Genomic DNA, 20,290 nt, shown 5'->3' on the forward strand with positions numbered 1-20,290 from the left:
TGGAAACCCTAGTAGTCGAATCTCTCCTGTCTCCACCTGCTGACCTTCCAGATCTGTGTATTATCCCTGTATATGTTTCACACATACTAGCTTTAATGGCTTCAGTCATCTTCTTTACTCCTAATATCCCCCCTTCCCTGAGAATGTCTCTGTCAGCATGTTGACTGGCAAGAGAGCATCTGCTAGCTTTCCACGTCTGGATTTAATGTTACATGCAGTGGCGTGCACAGACATCTTGGGGGGCAGTTGCTCAGGGAAAAATCAGGGTACCTTGCGTGGCGAGATGTTGACGGGGGGGTGCTGACAGAGTTTTTTTGATTGTGCGCGAGTTTAAGTATACTGATAGCTTCACATGCTGTACCAACGACAAATTCGACCGACATTGGTCGTGTGGTGGTCGTCATTACGCTAAATCCATTTAAATCCTAGCGTCTAGCTTGGCAGGTGGGCAGTCGGCTAATTTAGGCTCAGCTGTTTGGCGCTTTATGAGACTTACTTCACAACAGAGACAAATAAATGCAAGTTATAGTTTGCCAACTGAGGCTTAGGCGGCAAACAATACACTTGTTTGGTTTATGTGTTACCTGGCTGGTTAGCTGTCATCACTCGGGCTCTCTGGATGGGGAAAGGGCAGTGGAGGAGTAGGCTTGCGCCTCCGTTTGTGTCCGCTTTTCGCGTTTACCGTTGACAACGGAAGAGAGGGAGGGGAGGGGCAGGGGTGTGCCGCGGGCACGTGTGGGTGTGCTGGCAAAATTACAACGCATTTTGGGGCGTTATTATTACACGCTTTTAATCTGAGAATTTATCGACGTCACCATGGGCCACATACAGTAGGCCTACACTGTTAAAAAATAAATTAAAAAAAAGGGCACTTGCCTTGTCCAGAGGGCAAAGGTCAGGTGCTCTAGCACCACCTCATGTCTATCTGTGCACGTCCCTGGTTACATGTATCCCAGCAAACACACAACGTCAGGGAGACGTTCAGATCATGTCTTAATAACGTCCGTCGGTCCAGAACCCCGTTTGTACGTCTGCTGGACCCCTCAATATTCACACGTCTGGCTTGGACCCCTCTAAGACGTCTGCGGACGTGCAGAACGGGTTCAATATCTGAACGTCTAAAAAAAACTTTCATTCTGGCTCCTAATTGGATGTCTTTGGACGTCCGAAAAAGACGAAAAAGACATCTAAAAGACGTCTTTTAGACGTGTCTTTGCTCAGTGGGATATCACGACGTTTCAAGAGTCCCAGCCGAAGTGGTGTCCAGTCATCTGGTAGAAGCGCAGGTTGAAGGGCCGGTAGAAGTCCCTGAGCGTCTGGAGCACGCTGGGGGGGATCTGGGGGTGTGGCCGACCCTTGGACTTCCCCAGGCAGCGCGGCCGGCTGCTCCCCTCCGGCTTCTTCAGGCAGGGGAAGCCCTTTGTCTGGTTAAAGTAGAAGTGCTTGTCGCTCACCACCCTCTTCAACCCCAGGAAGTCCTGGACCCGGCCCATCTCCCCCGCCGGATCCGACACCAGCCTCTCTCCGCTGACGAACAGGATGTTCGAGAGGGGGAAGTGCCGGAGCCAGTTCTCCAGGTGTTTGGCGTAAAGGCCGATGCGAACGGCGCTCCAGGAGGTGTCGATGAGGCCGGCGGAGGCGTTCTTCAGGGCGAGTTTTTGGAAGGAGGGCAGGCCCGGGTTCTTGGACAGGGTCTGGGTGTAGTCGGACACGGCGCGGGTCACGGGGTCGCGGACCACCACGATGAGCTTGGTGGTGCAGTTCATGACGCAGACGCGCTGCGGAGCCTCCTTGGTGACGAAGTAGCTGGGGGTCTTCTCCATGGTGATCTGGCCCTCCAGAGTTCGCGGCATCAGGTTCCTGTCAAAGATGGAGGAGAAGGAAAATCAGTTATCGACAAGTTATCACACAACGGCATAACACCGTTCTCTGGCTACGTAGTGACGCTATCATACTACTGTTCATGGACCATCTCATTCATTTTGCCCGGTTCAGATTTCTACAAATGTGTATTCTTTCCAAGAACATAAAGACAACTTTCAACAAGTGCACAGTAAACAATGTTGTCCACCATGAAATATGGATCACCTCTTCGTAGAATGATTGTGGAATTTATCTATGTGTAATCATTATTTTGAGTTGATTAAGCAGTGTACAATCATAAGTGAGAGAATTTAATGGACCATATTAACAGAGATGACATCTCCCCTCATGGGAGGAGCCAAACCCTCTCCTCCAACAAGCCACACCCCCACTTCTTCTGATTGGCTACCGCATCTACATACTTTTACCGAGACACAAATTATCGTTTTTTTGTGTAGAAAGCAATATGTATTGTCGATGGGAAAGATTAACTGTGGCTCGGTCTGCTAATACATTTGCTGATATATGTAGTAAATAGATTATTATAGCACAACCCTGGGGCCAATTAGACTCATTTTCCAGATCAACCGGGCAAGACGCATGATTCATCAAAGTTTTGTCCAAATCGGGCTGGCGTTGTCTGAAATATCTTGCATAACGGACTCACGTCACACACTAATAGACGGAGACCACTTCATTGTCCTTCCCCTGACTTCCATCATGAGGGACGACAAATTGTATATCTATAAAAAAAGAACCCCACCAAAATCTCTTGTGCCTCTAAAAACTAATATAAACGCTGCACGATACCTTAAAACAACCCGTCCCAAAAATATACATGATTAAAATGCTATATAGAATGTTTATGAACCAGGCTTGTTCCTCCCAGGCCTGTTTTAAGCCAGAATAGGAGGCCGAGCACTCAATATGGATCTGATGAGTCAAAGCCACAAAGCCACAAGAACCACTTTACAGCAATTTCCTTAAACCCCTCTCTCTCCCCCTCTCCCATCGTTGCTCTGCAGAGTGGAATACTAGCTGTGCCGTGGGCTCCTAGGGAAATCTAACCAACTAGCTCAAACAGACCTTGGTTTACATGAAACCACGTGGCCGCTTGCCTAGCCCAGCTAGCACAGGAATAGCCCACAGAGCCCACAGAATAGCCCATAGATCCTTGGGAGATCTTTCCCAAGGATAGCTTACATCAACTCCTACTGGATGGTAAATGCTAAATGGACTGCACTTATATAGCGCTTTTCCACCTTAGCGGCACTCAAAGCGCTTTACAACGACCTCTCATTCACCCATTCACACACACATTCACACACCAATGGCGGTAGCTGCCGTGCAAGGTGCTAACCTGCTCATTGGGAGCAATTTGGGGTTAGGTGTCTTGCTCAAGGACACTTCGACATGTGGACAGTCGGAGCTGGGATTCGAACCGCTGACCCTTCGATCACTGAACGACCCGCTCTACCAACTGAGCTACAGCCGCCCCTACTGGAGATCTACAGAAATACCGTAGCCTACATCAACAATGCTAGGCATCCTCCACAAAGATAACCTCCATCAACTCCTTTTAGGGACCTACAGATAGCCATCAGGTTATCATTGATGCATACCTTAGGAAAACATTTGCATAAGGGATGATTGCTTATACGGTAAATGTATTTTCAGAATTTTAGTCATTGGCCCAGAACCAAGATGTGGATTAAAGCCTCATTTATAATCCTGTAATTGCTTTGCTTACTTGGAAATGTTTTCAAGCAACTCAAAATGGTAGAAAAAGCCCAGCAGCATAACAGACAAAGTATTTCCACACTTCTATACGAACGCTGGAGTGCATGTCAGTACAGACGGCAGACTCAAGTTAAGCACTTCTCTTTGTTAATCTGAGTTCTAGTAATCACCTGTTCTCATAAGATCAGAGCGTGTTCTGACAAGGTGGTTCGGTTCTACTGCATCTCTACCCTCAAATGCGGTCGTCTCGTCTACCAAACTCTTATTCCCTGCAATGTTGCCAAGTCTAGGTTTGTGGGAATTGTGGGTAATGTGTGGATTCAGAAAACGTACCAATCTGGCACCAGATCATATATCTCCTCCTACGTCTACGGCCCAGTGCAGGCTGTGTTGTGGTGGATATGGATTTCAGGAACAAATTGTTTTACTTAACAAAGAATGATGAGAAACGTAAAATCAGCAAATGTATTCTCATTCCATCAACCACATCACATTGTGTTACTGGAAAGGAAACCTTCTTGTGGCTTCATACTAAACTTGAGGCGTACTCTCTGGTTTGAGTGTTTTCAATTGAAAGTCCTTACAAAGCCCAAAATGATCATTGAGAATGACAGGATTTCCTTAACGAGTTCATGATTGACAAAGCAATCAAACTTAAGACACACGAAATGTTGAACATGAATGTCATACATATTGCTCCAAACAAGTTCCTGGTATAATTATGCCAGTATTCCATGGTAAGGTTATCTGTGGTCACTGACAATAGTTCAGATAGGTGGTTGGACGAGTAAATGGACGGCACTTATATAGCGCTTTTCCACCTTAGCGGCACTCAAAGCGCTTTACAATGGCCTCTCATTCACACACACAGCTGCCATGCAAGGTGCTAACCTGCTCATTGGGAGCAATTTGGGGTTAGGTGTCTTGCTCAAGGACACTTCAACACGTGGACAGTCGGAGCTGGGATTCAAACCACTGACCCTTCGATCACTGAACGACCCGATCTACCAACTGAGCTACAGCCGCCCAGTGAGTACCGATTCATTAGTTCAAATATCAGACACGACATGACACAAAAACAGCAGTGAGCTCAACTGAAGTTGAGATGAAAACCAAGAGTATCTCATCAGAAGGAAAGGCCTTCTCAAACATGTTATACTAACCATAAGCACAGACGAAAAATGCAATATCCTAGGTGCAATTACTGACAGAAATTCAATTCTGTAGTAGGCGTACATAGTGTATGGACAACTGGAAACTCTTGGTTTACAACGGTAAGCAACTCTCTCAAACCTTTTGGGCCCTCAATTCTGAGAGACCTTTAGCATTAAAGGCTGAAATCATACCTACAGACTGGAATGCAACCTGACCTTTTATTAGCTTTGAGCTAAATGCTAGTTTACTGTAGCCTACAGTAGCCTAGTTCAAAGTAGCAGGCTTCTGTAGTCAAAGTACAGGTTCAAAGCCTCTCTACGTCGGTAATGACAGGTGTACAAACAGAGCTAGAGTAGAATGCTATGAGAAGGATGCCTGTAATCAACCACGTTTACACAGAGGCTAAATCGTTAGCAAGGGCTACGTTTCGAACCTGTGCTTGGTCTCAAATGGGGCCTATAAAATGCGCCAATAATTGATTTTGATCTAACTACACAAGATAGCTTGTCGCTAATGCCCTGTCCGTGTCTGTCTGTCTGTCCCCAGTCTTCCCTACGATCGATGAGTCTGTCTCTCCAGGTCTGTGATGGCCGACTGGTAGCAGGTATTAGCTAATGGAAGTGTTGGTGCGCGTTAGAAACCAAATCAGGTTTCGGTGCCATCGCCCCTCTGTCCTCCACAGTCATGGGTGTCACCTTCCCTCATTGTGATGTTTGTCATTGTCATTATTGACCCGAGTTGTCCTGCCAAAGTCACGAACACTTAATCTTGTATATCAAATTTCATTTTTAAAGTGGTAGTGATTGTGGCAAACCTAAACTGAAATACCAGATTATGAAAAAGTTACTAGTGAGCCACATTACACAATACATGTACATCCTCATCTACAGTAACTATGCAGCATGTGCACTATCAATCAATCAATCAATCAAAGCTTTATTTGTATAGCGCATTTCATACACAGAGGCAAGACAATGCGCTTTACAGAGAACAAGGGAGGTGGGCATACGACCCACCTCTACATATTCCAGAGGGAAGCAAAATAAACAGTATCACCCGGGGGCCAGATAAGTGAGCTGGAAACATTCTTCCCTGACCCCTCTCAACAAGGCGATCGAGCAAGCTCCTGGAGTATGTTTGTCTACCGGCTAAGAACATTTATAAAGCAATAAATAACATTAAATTACATTTTCAGAGTAAGAGAGGCTAATAACATCATAGGAGAGACATGGCAAACACTGGTGTGTGTCTGTGTCTATCAGACCAACTCAGGGCTGGGAATTATTTTATACAGTATTTGGGCCGAGAGAGTTTTGCTGACTAGCCATATTAGCTTGTAGGTACCCTGCTGTTTTGAGGAAGTGGTTATTTTCTTCTTATTTTCTTCTCGAGGCGATATGCTAGCAATTATACGAGTGATGTGTAATAGCCAATCTGGATCAGAGCGTAGCCTACCCCCGACAGCCAGGATGTGGTGGGGGGAGATTTCCTGCCTGGAGCCAAGATCACAGTCTCACCCGGAGAAGTACTGCTTAAGATCTAGCCCACTTTTCCACTTCCCTTACAGTGTACCTACTGTGAATTTTGGAAGGTGTCCCGATGTTTCTCCTTTAATTAATGTCAAAACAACAAAAAGAGTATTTTTAATGTAATAAAAAATCAGTAACAAGTGAGGAAGTGTGAGGTCCTGCCAACCAAAAAAGAAGAAAAAAAAGAGATAATATTTCAGTGGCGGATGGCTCACCAGCCAACTGCCAACTTGGGGTTATAAATCTAAGAAGCACATGTCTAAACAGAAATCTTTGTTATGACTTTTACGATTAAATCATGTTTAAGGCCTGACAAGATGTTTATGAAACGTTTTTTAAATTGTACTATTAAGACTTTAAAGTCATAATCCGCTGTGGAGCAGCACTACTTACATAGCTTCGACAATGACAGTCATTTAAACGCATCTGTTGTTGTTTGACTACCAGCTAGGCCGGTCCTTTATCCAAAACGTGCATTATGACCGAGGCGGAGGCGTCATATTTTCACAAGCTCCCCCTCGTGCAGTAAACAACAACAAACATCGAGCCGTTATGACACACAATTTTGGGACGCCGACAGAACCTAAATGTACAATATTGACATCCATATCTTTGGAGTAAATAAAGACTAAACACTCATATCCAAAGAGCTGACGACTGCAAACCGACAGACCATAAACCCAGACATTGGCGCCTTCAAGCTACTGTATTAGCAAATGTCATCTTTATTCATAAGGGTTCATCCTTTCAAAAGCTAAATGTCTCTAATTCCTCTTCTGAAAACCATCGTCCCACATTCCAAGAGTCACCACACTCTACTTTAAGACTTTCCCTCAGAGAAAAGTAGGAGCTCAAATGTGAATCTGTCGTAGGCCTACTTCAAGAACCACCATTTTGTTTGGCAGTAGTCAGACTCTGGAGGTATCTGAACTCTGAGAGATCCAATTAAAGAGCTGAGTGAAAATCAGACCCATAAAAGAGGCAGGAGAAAAACAGCATTACCCAGCATGCTGCTCTCAGAGGGTGCCAGAAACAGCCTGAGGGGCGCGGGGGGGGGGGCACTGTGGGAAACTCCTGTACTCCTCCGCACCTCCTCTGCTCTATATAGACACTAATCTTTTACCACTGCTTTCTAAGAGGAGTTATGTTTATCTGTATACTGCACTCTAACTTTTATTCCCTGTATTCTATTTGTCCTGCTTTTTGTTTTAAATGTCTATAATGTCTTGCTTTTTTGTTTTAATGCTTTTAATTTGTCCTGCTTTTTGTTTTAAATGTCTATAATGTCTTTTTGGTTTTAATGCTTTAAATGTCTCATGTAAAGCACCTTGAATTGCCCTGTGGCTGAAATGTGCTATATAAATAAACTTGCCTTGCCTTACTCTCCGAAATCCCCCCAACTCTTTCAGCATGACAATTGAACAAGGAATCATACCACCACCTTTAGCTGTTATATACAATTCACATTCAATACAATCCATAAGTACAGTAGGATGCTACTTTAACCCTAACTTCGCGGGGACCAAGCAAGCTTTCTCGGGGGCCAGGGGCCCAGGCTATAGCTCAGTTGGTAGAGCGGGTCGTTCAGTAATCGAAGGGTCAGCGGTTCGAATCCCAGCTCCGACTGTCCACATGTCGAAGTGTCCTTGAGCGAGACGCCTAACCCCAAATTGCTCCCAATGAGCAGGTTAGCACCTTGCATGGCAGCTACCGCCATTGGTGTGTGGGTGTGTGTGTGAATGGGTGAATGAGAGGCCATTGTAAAGCGCTTTGAGTGCCGCTAAGGTGGAAAAGCGCTATATAAGTGCAGTTCGTTTACCATTCTCTCCATCTCAGTGCAGTTAAGTCACACGACATGAGCGACCGCCTCGTCGGGAAGAGAGCACGTCGACAGTTCTCTCTAACGTGAACGTATCGATGTCCCCCTCGGACACAAACACAAAACCCTGGCGATACAGGATCCTGAGCGTCTCTGGGAGAATGGAGGACCGTGTCCCCACCGTGCAGGCCACCCGTGTCTTCAGAGGACAGATGAGTTGACGACTCGTAGGGGAGGGCCCCAGCCCTGGCGCCAGAGTGTCATGGCCGCCCAGACGTGTGTCGTACGGGGCCGTAGTCGTGGCCCCAGGAAGGTTGGGGCAGTGTGTGACTGAGCTCCAGCGCCAGCCAGCCAATAAACAACATTCCACAACCGTCACTTAACCCACAGAAGCCAAGTTATGGAGGCAGATTTAGACAGAGGTGTGGGGGGGGGGGGGTTGCACATGTTTGAAAGTCGGGGTGATTCTCCCCATACTGTACCCTCACGACCCCTGACCCCTTGCAACAACCCCTCCTACCATCAATGCCCTACCTACACTATATATGTGTGTCCCTGGCTTCCCGACCCACATCCATCTAGCCGTCCACATCCAGGAAGAGGAAGGGAGGGTGTGATCTCCATGGGCAACCACATGTGTTGTCAAGGATTTTGGCCCCACCCACATCTAAAGCTGTAACATGACGATAGTAATGGTTCCCAGAGCAGGGGGGGTCTTGAGCGTTGGCAGACTCCATGACCTCGAGACTAGTGTGTGTGTGTGTGTGTGTGTGTGTGTGTGTGTGTGTGTGTGTGAGTATGAATGGGTGTGTAGGCTTCTCTTTATAGAAATGGAAGAAAAAAAACAGCTCGCAGCTAATTAGTGACTACTGTAAAAGTGGCCAATCATAATGAAGTGTCTTAACAGGATGTGAGGTCACTAATGTCTTGCTGGAGAGTTCTGAGGGAAACGGTAATGGTTTCAACATTTGAACACATAAAAGTAGCAGCATTTAGCTACAAACCAGATATCTATGAATATTGTAGAACGCTATCTTCAAAACCACATGTTGGTGACATACAGTGCTAGACATATTACATTTCTGTTTGGGAACACATGCTACAGGCTACATGATGTCCACACTACACTCAATACAGAACTCAAGTGATTGAAAACTTGAAATTGTTTATTATGTGTCACAAAGCGATTGGCCTTCGATTTCTTCTCAAGAGTAATTTCAGCGTATTTCCATTAAACTTCCTCCAAATGTTTTTAAGCTAATATTATTTTTTGTGGGGATGGCAGGGCAAGCAAGCATGTCTACCAAACATCTGAAACATTTGATTTTGGCCGGTTGAAGACAAGTCTTTATTTCTCCTCACTAAAGATTACCATGGGACCTAGCAAAAATGACACGACTGTCTGACTCAAAACTTTATTGGTTCCCTAAGAACGGACCACAATGCACCTCAAATTATGATAATTCCCACCATATGGGGAGTGAGTATAGCCCTATCAAGGCCTTGCATTACTACACACCCCACCCACCCATACCCGAGCGTCACGCCAACCCCAGCCCTGACTCAACCCGGCCTCTAACACTATAAAACACAACCGAACGCCACAGCGAAACCACTTCCTGGTCTGTGGAATGACTCAATGTGTTCAGGCCCACTAACGTCTGCATAGCAAGACACTAGAGAGAATGAGGTGTTAGGAAAATCACCTTGCCTTTAGGAAAGTCAGCCTCAAATGTAATTTAATGTAATGTATTGCTTTATAAATGTTCTTAGCCGGTAGACAAACATACTCCTGGAGCTTGCTCAATCGCCTTGTTGAGAGGGGTCAGGGAAGAATTTTTACAGCTCACTTATCTGGCCCCTGGGTGATACTGTTTTTTTGCTTCCCTCTGGAATATGTAGAGAGTGGGTCGTATGCCCTCCTCCCTTGTTCTCTGTAAAGCGCATTGTGTTGCCTCTGGGTATGAAATGCGCTATACAAATAAAGCTTTGATTGATTGATTGATTGATCAAATGTACAGCATGCAGAGATCCATCCATCCATATTCCATAGCATGTCTGGATTATTTGATTAAAACCGTAATACCTGGAAACCTACCGTTGTAGTGCATGTTGTGTGTAAAATGGTACATGAGACATACAGTAGCACATCTTTGCACTGCAGCAAGGGTGAAAATGAGCTCTATTCATGGAAGATGCATCTAATGGGTAAAGCCGAATAATCGGTGAGAAAACAGAATCACTTCTTTATCGACCGATTTACATTATCTGCTGTATTAATTTTGACCGTGCGGAGCAAACATTTCATTGATCAATCTATAGTTATGTTAGATGAATAGGAAAGAAATGGAATGTAAATCTTGTCTTGATCAATACTCTGTCATGCTTGATCAATGTGTTTAAAATGCAGTGCTTCTTCTTGAAGAAAGGAATCCAGTCAGAGTTGAAACAGAGGGAGGAGGAGGAGAGACAAAACCCACCTTCTCCCTGAACAGAGCTCATTGGTTCATCACTAATAATTCTACACCCTCAAAAATACTTTAGATCCCAGTCTATTCACCTGTTGTCATCGCACACATATTACAAAAACTCGGAGTTTAAGATCCTATGGACTTTTACAGTTGTATTGACATTTCTCCTAGCTGCCCTTGAAGGATTCATACTATGGTTTAATTGCAATCCGATTGGTCAAGGCCTTCGGTGTCAAGGGTAAAGGTCGGCCAATTGACAAGCTGTCAAAATATCGACAACAGCATTTTGCTGATCGTAGTTTTTTCCCGAATAGAAAGAAAGTAATGATCTTAACATATATCATAGTGTGTAGTACATATCATACATATTCAGTAGCAGCCTGGTCACTGCGCTAAAATATGTTGACGACCAACTGTCATTCTCCGCACATATCGCACACTCCTGCAGATTCCTGCTCTACAACATCAGGAGGGTTCGCCCTTTCCTCACTGATGAAACAGCGCAGGTGCTCATCCAGGCCCTGGTCATCTCCCGCCTGGACTACTGCAACTCCCTCCACGCTGGGGCGCCGGCGTCAGCCATTAAACCTCTGGAACTTGTCCAGAAAGCTGCTGATCGCCTGGTGTTCCCTCCTCCGTTCCCTACACTGGCTCCCTGTAGCGGCTCGTATCCAGTTTAAAACCCTGGTACTAGCCTACAGGGCAATGAAAGGAACAGCCCCCTCCTACTCCAGGCCATGGTCAAACCCTACACCCCCTCCCGAACGCTACGCTCTGCTACCTCGGGGCGACTGGTTGCCCCGTCACTCCGAGGCCCCTGCGGTCGATCGACGCGGTCACGGCTCTTCTCTGTCCTGGCCCCGCAGTGGTGGAATGAACTGCCCGCTGACGTCAGAAGAATCGCTGCCCATCTTTTGCTGCAGGCTCAAAACTCATCTCTTCAAGAAGTACTACAACAATCCTCCCTCTTAAGCACCTATTGTATTTTAGATTGCTATTCTTGCACTTTGCCTTCAGCACTAGATTATGCTCTTAGTCACTTGTTTTAGAAAGAAGATGCACTTGTGATGTCTGGCAAGTAGTAGCACACTGGATTTTCCAACGCTCAATGCAATTATTGTAAGTCGCTTTTCAATAAAAGCGTCAGCTACAATAAATGACTGTAATGTAATGTACGTATGGAATAAACCATGATAAGATGATATAGTTAGTTTGATGGAAACAGGGCTATAGTGATACGTCTAGGGAGTGATTTCAAAGTGAATACTCCAATTCATAAGTTATTGTTAGTCGCTTTGGATAAAAGCGTCTGCTAAATGATTGTAATGTAATGTAATGTAATAAGTAATGGCTTTTCCTGTATTAATGTTACGGTAAGTAGATGGAAATCGTATAAGGTCCAGATTTCGGGAACACACATGCTCTGCTCTAATCACTTCTGTTCTGCCCTCAGAAAACCAACAACAATAGGAAGAATGGGATCTCACACACTGTAGCTAATTCGATGTGTCCGAAACTACGGTACAAAAATCTCAACGGTAACGACACGTTCATGTAGGGTGAATAGTGGTAAAGTGGGACACTTTCTGATTTTTTTGATTCGACTTCATTTTTTATAATGATCTAAATGTCTCAGGCCCTCATATGCTACCATTCTAAATAGCTTAAGGGCTCTACTTTACTACAGAGAAGAAAAAATAAAGAAACATTTAACACAGGGGGGATGACTCTTCCTCAAACACACACTGACCCCAAACCACATTTTTCCAGGCGCTACTGGCAAACTGGGACACCTTTACTGTCAAATTGGGACACCCATTTAGGCCTATTGAATTACATACAAAGTAATAATAAAAACAGTATTATTGTTATTATTAGTATTGTTATTAAGAATAATAAGGATTGAGGACAAGAATATTCATATTTATTTAAAAGAGGGTACAGAACATTCACCCGTTCTGATCCCCTCCCTCACTTCCTCACCAGTCCACCCACAATATTTTAGTTTATTTCATTTATCTCATTTATTTTATTTTATTTAAATTGTAACTTAAAAACTTTAAAATGTGTAACTTACACTATAAAAATATAAAATGAACCTCTCAACATGAATTTAATTTCACCCTCCAAACCCTTACCCTAACCCTAGCTCTGTAGGCCTAGTCTACATTTCAATACAGAGTAGGCAAGTGAATGCATCGGCATCTTCTATTATGCCCTTCTCTATAGCCCTAATTTTCTATAGCCCTAAATGTACATCTACCACAATATTGCACCATATAATTGTATTCAGTAGGTTCGCAATTTGCAACCTCACCACTAGGTGCAGCCAAAGATAAAGATAATTCTAACTAGCTAGCTAGTTGTTAGTTAGCTAGCTAGTTGTTAGTTATTTAACTAGGCTATCTAGGAAGATATACAAACAAAATGTTCCCATTGGAATTAATTGAATGGCTGTCCCACTTTGCTAGTATCACATTGTCCCAGTTTGACAATATGATACTGTCAGACCGGGACAGTGGCAAAATCACACAAAAATAATAAAGAAAATATGAAAATGAATATGTTTTTTGAACATTCTGATACACCATTAGTTCCCATAACAAAATCCACAACAACTACAAACCATTCATCATTTTTTAAACTTTTATCATCTTAACATTTTTCTCCTCAGAACCTTATGTCATTTGACTTATCCATCTTGGTTCACATGCACAGTCAAAGAGGATGGTAGCCACGCCCCCGGAAGTGATGTCAGACACCACAACTCTTTTTATTTTTATTTCATACTTGTTTATGATGAGCACAGTGTGGATTTTTAGCAATGGAAGTGTATGCATAAAAAAATAACAATGATAAAACTCAACTGTCCCAGTTTACTAGTTGTCCCAGTCTACCACTATTCACCCTATATATACCGTGGGAGGTTGTTTATCTATATATACTGTGGGAGGTTGTGTTTATCTATATATATTGTGGGAGGTTGTGTTCATCTATATATACTGTGAGAGGTTGTGTTTATCTATATATACTGTGGGAGGTTGTGTTTATCTATATATACTGTGGGAGGTTGTGTTTATCTATATATACTGTGGGAGGTTGTGTTTATCTATATATACTGTGGGAGGTTGTGTTTATCTATATATACTGTGGGAGGTTGTGTTTATCTATATATACTGTGGGAGGTTGTGTTCATGTATATATATTGTGGGAGGTTGTTTATCTATATATACTGTGGGAGGTTGTTTATCTATATATACTGTGGGAGGTTGTGTTTATCTATATATACTGTGGGAGGTTGTGTTCATGTATATATACTGTGGGAGGTTGTGTTTATCTATATATACTGTGGGAGGTTGTGTTTATCTATATATACTGTGGGAGGTTGTTTATCTATATATACTGTGGGAGGTTGTGTTTATCTATATATACTGTGGGAGGTTGTGTTTATCTATATATACTGTGGGAGGTTGTTTATCTATATATACTGTGGGAGGTTGTGTTTATCTATATATACTGTGGGAGGTTGTGTTTATCTATATATACTGTGGGAGGTTGTTTATCTATATATACTGTGGGAGGTTGTGTTTATCTATATATACTCTGGGAGGTTGTGTTTATCTATATATACTGTGGGAGGTTGTGTTCAACTATATATACTATATTTCATTACTATTTGATTCATTTGGCATAACTCAATAGTGCTGAAATCATTCTCTTTTAAATCATGTTTATGATATAGAGACTAGTAACCATCCAATCAATCAAATTGTGTAAACTAAAGAGAAACATATGTTTGATTTTACATTTTTTCTGCTTCACTTCACTTCCTAAAGAGCTCTTTTGTTTTATTTCTTTCATTTTTCATCATTGTGAAAGAAAGAAGAATTCCTCTGCGATTCATTATGTGGACGATTTTAAGGAAAAGAATTCGGTGAAAAAACAAAAACAAAAAAACAACAACAACAAATGGGCCCATTGTGAAGTCATCAGTGCCTGGAAACGGATGGAGAAAAAAAGGATGGATTTATTCACTCGAACCCACGCTGCTGCGGTGACGGAAGAAGCAACAAGCTGAGCCTTTGGGCCGCAGAGAGCTGAGGTTTCCCCATGCTGTCTGGTGTGGTGGCTCTTCCAGAGCTTATGAAAAGCATCGCTCCCAGGTCAACTTAACCCTTTTAATACGACCACGTCACCGGCCACATTTAAAAAAAAAAATCTAACAAATATTTAATAATATTTAAAAAATATCTAACAAATCAAAAAAATTCCTCACTCCAACACTTGCTGAAAGCTGAGAAACTGCGCTTTCTAGTATTATAGGGAAAATGCTATTAATATTTGAAATGTTGTCACTGTATTTTCAGGGTTAAAAGGGTTAAGGCTAAGAAACAACACTGAAAAATCATTAAACCCCCTTTTTAATTTGGACGGGGGTGTTCTGTGGCTTCTCCTGCTACTCTGTAACAGGCTCGTATGCACACATGCAAACGAAGAGAGGGTGGGGCTGAGTGAGAGACAGCAAGAGAATGGAGAGAAGAGAGAGAGAGAGAGAGAGAGAGAGAGAGAGAAGAGAGAGAGAGAGAAGAGAGAGAGAGAAGAGAGAGAAGAGAGAGAGAGAGAAGAGAGAGAGAGAAGAGAGAGAAAAGAGAGAGAGAGAAAAGAGAGAGAGAGAGAGAGAGAGAGAGAGAGAGAGAAGAGAGAGAAAAGAGAGAGAGAGAGAGAGAGAGAGAGAAGAGAGTGAGGGAGAAAAGAGAGAGAGAGAGAGAGAGAGTGAGGAGAGAGAGAGGGAGAAAAGAGAGAGAGAAGAGAGAGAGAGAGAGAGAGAGAGAGAGAGAGAGAGAAAAGAGAGAGAGAGAGAGAGAGAGAGAGAGAAGAGAGAGAGGGAGAAAAGAGAGAGAGAAAAGAGAGAGAGAAAAGAGAGAGAGAGAGAGAAAAGAGAGAGAGAGAGAAGAGAGAGAGAGAGATAGATAGAGAGAGAGAGAGAGAGAGAGAGAGAGAGAGAGAGAGAGAGAAAAGAGAGAGAGAGATAGATAGAGAGAGAGAGAGAGAGAGAGAGAGAGAGAGAGAGAAAAGAGAGAGAGAGAGAGAGAGAAGAGAGAGAGAGAGAGAAAAGAGAGAGAGAAGAGAGAGAGAGAGAAGAGAGAGAGAGAAAAGAGAGAGAGAGAGAAGAGAGAGAGAGAGAAGAGAGAGAGAGAGAAAAGAGAGAGAGAAAAGAGAGAGAGAGAGAGAGAGAAGAGAGAGAGGGAGAAAAGAGAGAGAGAAAAGAGAGAGAGAGAGAGAGAGAGAGATAGAGAGAGAGAAGAGAGAGAGAGAAAAGAGAGAGATAGAAAAGAGAGAGAGAGAAGAGAGAGAGAGAGAGAGAGAGAGAGAGAGAGAGAGAGAGAGAGGACCACGGAAAACATACAGGGAAGATCACAGTTTGACGATGCAGATGTTGAAGAAACTGGCTTCGCTGGCTGTGAAGTCTGTCCAGAATCTAGCTTGGCTTCGGGTGGCTTGTTGTGACAGGGTTCTCCGTGTGACAGGGTTCTTCGTGTGACAGGGTTCTTCGTGTGACAGGGTTCTTCGTGTGACAGGGTTCTTCGTGTGACAGGGTTCTTCGTGTGACAGGGTTCTTCGTGTGACAGGGTTCTTCGTGTGACAGAACATCAGATCTATTCTAACGCAGAGCTCCAGACAAATTAGCACAATGCTCAAGCTGTCATTTCACATCGAGACTTAAACTGAAGCAAATATGGGAAAACATAACATGTGACAACACTACAAACACTCCAGGGACTATATTGTTCCGATTTGAAGCAATTTCAAGAGCTTAATTTTGAAGCGCCATTTGAATGTCCTCTTCGACAGAAACGTTGACAAAGACGACAGAACACAGCTGTGTCTAAAGTTACAGATAGATAGTAACAACCTTTTAAAGTCGCACTGAAACGGACGTTTGAGATCATCTAACTTCCGTAGTTTGACGCATTTCCGACGCAAACAAGCTATGAGGGCGGGACATGCGTTTAGAGGAATTTGATTGGAACATTGACAAGTGGGCGGGGTTTAAGAACTTTAGACAGATTCGATAGAAGGATAGCGTTGATTGAATGGGTGGATGTCGTGAGATTACTGGCCTAGATTACTTGTCGTCATTGCACGTGACCTACCGTTTTCCAGGAAGTAAGAAATTATATACTTTGATATAAGATTACAACAAAAGTAGAATTATGTAATTTTTTTGGCATACATCGTTGAATAGGTGAACACTATGACCAATTATGAACCAAAATGGGACAGAATGCTTTTTTCATTTCAGTGCGACTTTAATAAAATAAAATCCATGCAGAATCCTCCCACTAATAACAACTGTTGGCTGTCAGGAATATTTGTGAAAAGAGAAATTAATTTTCCACACACTGATACAGTAGGTCAAGGCCAGATAAGGCTCTAGAGAGGATGCTGTAACACCAGCGTCTGTGTGTGCGTGTGTGTGTGTGTGTGTGTGCGTGTGTGTGTGTGTGTGTGGTGTGTGTGTGTGTGTGTGTGTGTGTGTGTGTGCACCCAGATGTGACAGCGTGTTGAGTTGCAGGTAACTGAGCAAGAAGAGCCCAGAGGGGTCAGGTGTGATTTCCTCTGAGGGACCCCCAGTCAGGGGCCTCCACTCAGGGGCCTCCACTCAGGGACCCCCACTCAGGGGCCCCCACTCAGGGACCCCCACTCAGGGGCCTCCACTCAGGGACCTCCAGTCAGGGGCCTCCACTCAGGGACCCCCACTCAGGGACCCCCACTCAGGGGCCCCCACTCAGGGACCCCCACTCAGGGGCCTCCACTCAGGGGCCTCCACTCAGGGACCTCCAGTCAGGGGCCTCCACTCAGGGACCCCCACTCAGGGACCCCCACTCAGGGACCCCCACTCAGGGACCCCCACTCAGGGGCCCCCACTCAGGGGCCCCCACTCAGGGACCCCCACTCAGGGACCCCCAGTCAGGGCCACTCAGGTGAGAGGGTCATCCAGGTTCCGCACGGATGCACTCCTCCAGCCGGCTACCCGTCAACGTCCCCTCCCTCGGGTCACATCAACTGAACGCAAACAAAACCGACCCTCCACGGCCCCCTCCGAGATACGGCCCCCTCCGAGATACAGCGCCCTCCGAGATACAGCGCCACACACCAGCGCCACGTCCCTTCATACAGTAGCCTACTGCTGTAACAAACAAACAAACAAAAAATCAGAAGTCAGACTAAGCTGAACTTCCTGTTTTGTTGTTGTTGTTGTCTCCTACCAGTAGATCATATGTTCCTTACGGACAGTATAGCAATATTCAGTGAGGAGCGGCTCTTACAGGTGTCTTATACAGGGCTGAGTTTCCCAGAGGCATCGTAGCGCTACGTTCGTCGTACGCTACGGCGTTCATCGTAGCGCTACGATGAACAGCGCTACGATGCCTCTGGGAAACTCAGCTGTTTCAATGATGAGGTGCCTACGTCGTGCTGCTAACTTAGCATGGCCGACATCTGTATGTGATTGTGTTGTCGTGTGTGTAGGCTGTGTGTGTGTGTGTGTGGAGTTTGCGGAGTGCTTCTTAGACCAGCTTGGCAGCTCGGCAATTAAAACACACATAGTACACAACCCTACCCAGGCCGTGGGCCCTGCCCCCGTGAAAAACCAGGTCTACCACAGGCATTTCCATGTAAACACTTCGGCCCCGAAAACGGGGAGGTGTGTGTGTGCGTGGAGAGAGAGAGAGAGAGAGAGAGAGAGAGAGAGAGAGAGAGAGGGAGAGAGACACACACACAGAGATAGAGACAGAAATATACTGTTGGGGATATTATGCAAAGGGAACTAGTGGGAGGCAGTGAGAAGAGATAGAGAGAGAGAGAGAGAGAGAGAGAGAGAGAGAGAGGAGAGGGAGAGCAAGAGAGAGAGAGAGAGGAGGAGAGGGAGAGAGAGATAGAGAGAGAGTGGAGGAGAGGGAGAGCAAGAGAGAGATAGAGAGTGGATGGGCTGAATGCTAATATGAAATGTCATTTTGAACGGTAGGCTATATAGCCTAAATTGTGTTTAAATGCATGATGAGGGGCAGGCATTTGGGGGCCAGGCCCCGCCCACTGAATCAGCTGGGCCCGCCCGTAGATAGATAGATAGATAGATAGATAGATAGATAGATAGATAGATAGATAGATAGATAGATAGATAGATAGATAGATAGATAGATAGATAGATAGATATAGACTTATGTCAAAAACACACAGAGGTAGGTGTTGGTGAGAACTTAGAATAACAATGAGAAATGAGACATCCCTCTAAATCTGGCTGAAAAAAGACTTAAAACGGGCTTAAAAGCACCCAAACAATTTGTGTGTGCCCCCCCTAACATATTGAATGCCCCCCCTGGCGTTTCATTCTGGAAACGGGTCTGATGATGAGAGGCTACCCCCCCTGGGGACACGGACAGTCTCTTCATCTACAGGAAGACGGACAGGGAACTGATAAGTTCCAGCATCCTCAGGGTCTCTCTGTGTATATTGACAAGAGCCATCAGCAGTTCCTCACGGCTGAGTGGGTTCCCGAGGAGAGCGCACCTCATCTCAAACCTCTCCCAGCTCATCACCGTCACTGTGATCGTGGTTGTCCATTTCTCTAGCACAACCTTTCATCTGCACTACGATGTGGAGCAATAAACTTGCCTAATGAAACGCATTCGCATGCTTGGATGTTTGAAGTGCCGTCCCAGCCCGTTCAACTTGGCTCACGCGTTTGCTTGCTATTCTAATTGGTGGCATTTTATTTACAATTTCCCGTACGGCTCATCAGTATTTTTTATCTTACCTGTACCATTCGAGTCCTTTGTCGTAAAACCTGTCGAAGAAGTGTGGTTCCGAGCCCACAGCTCTCACGTCAGGGTGAATACGCAGGAACTCCAGCAAAGCGCGCGTACCGCCTTTCTTCACACCGATTATGAGGGCTTGAGGGAACTTTTTCGTGCCAAATGTGTTGGACACCGGGATTCCGTTACCCGGTACGTGTTCTTTATCACTTATCGGCATCTGCTGATGGGACTGTCCGACACCGTCCACCTGTTTTGAGGGGGAACCGGTTTGGAGACCCGTCCCGTTCCAGCGCGTCTGTGCGTCAGGGAGTTGATTGATGCGCAAATTGTCGCCGTCCAAGACACCATAGTCCCTGTTTAGATTTTGCTGGTCGTATATTGGCCTCGGCGCCGAGTTACATAACCCAGTAAGACAATAGAAAAAGTAGGTAAAAATGACGACCATGGTAAAACACACCGAGACTTTGGATAGCGCCTTTCCAAAGTTGAGCCTAATTCTGCATACGCACCATCCCATGAGTGGCCCTGGTCTATCCACAAAGAACAAAACGTTGACACCATGCTTCTGTTTCCAACATTGAGTCCGCTTTCTCGGAACTATTTCTCAAAACCTGTTGAAGAAATGTTACATTAAAAAAAATTGGGCTGTGGGGAGCTTGAACTTGATCTTCCCCGCTGTCACTCACAAGAGGTAGAAAAGTCTTTACTCCTTTCAGTCAAACATTTGTCATTCTCCATCGTTTGATACGTCTACTACCGTTGAGTAGATAACGAATCCACTGCGCTCTGCGCTCTGGTGACATATCAATCCAAAGCTTTCCTCTCCTCTCCCCCTTCAGAGATCACTGACATCCACGCCCTTTCCAAAAGTCTCCACCCTTTCCTTCTGAACCA

General features: G+C 44.7%; 1 protein-coding gene across 1 annotated transcript; it reads right to left on the bottom strand.

Moving 5' to 3' along the window:
* Positions 1 to 1,238: 1,238 nt before the first annotated feature.
* On the bottom strand, positions 1,239 to 19,913 carry LOC311327977 (heparan sulfate glucosamine 3-O-sulfotransferase 6; the record flags this gene model as incomplete). Its single annotated transcript, XM_084461088.1, has 2 exons — positions 1,239 to 1,860; positions 19,396 to 19,913. 2 exons carry the CDS (start codon positions 19,911 to 19,913, stop codon positions 1,239 to 1,241), a joined length of 1,140 nt encoding a protein of 379 aa, XP_084317214.1.
* Positions 19,914 to 20,290: the final 377 nt, after the last annotated feature.

This window comes from Borostomias antarcticus (genome assembly GCF_949987555.1).
Source record: "Borostomias antarcticus genome assembly, chromosome: 35".
In the NCBI taxonomy this organism is placed as follows: Eukaryota; Metazoa; Chordata; class Actinopteri; order Stomiiformes; family Stomiidae; genus Borostomias; species Borostomias antarcticus.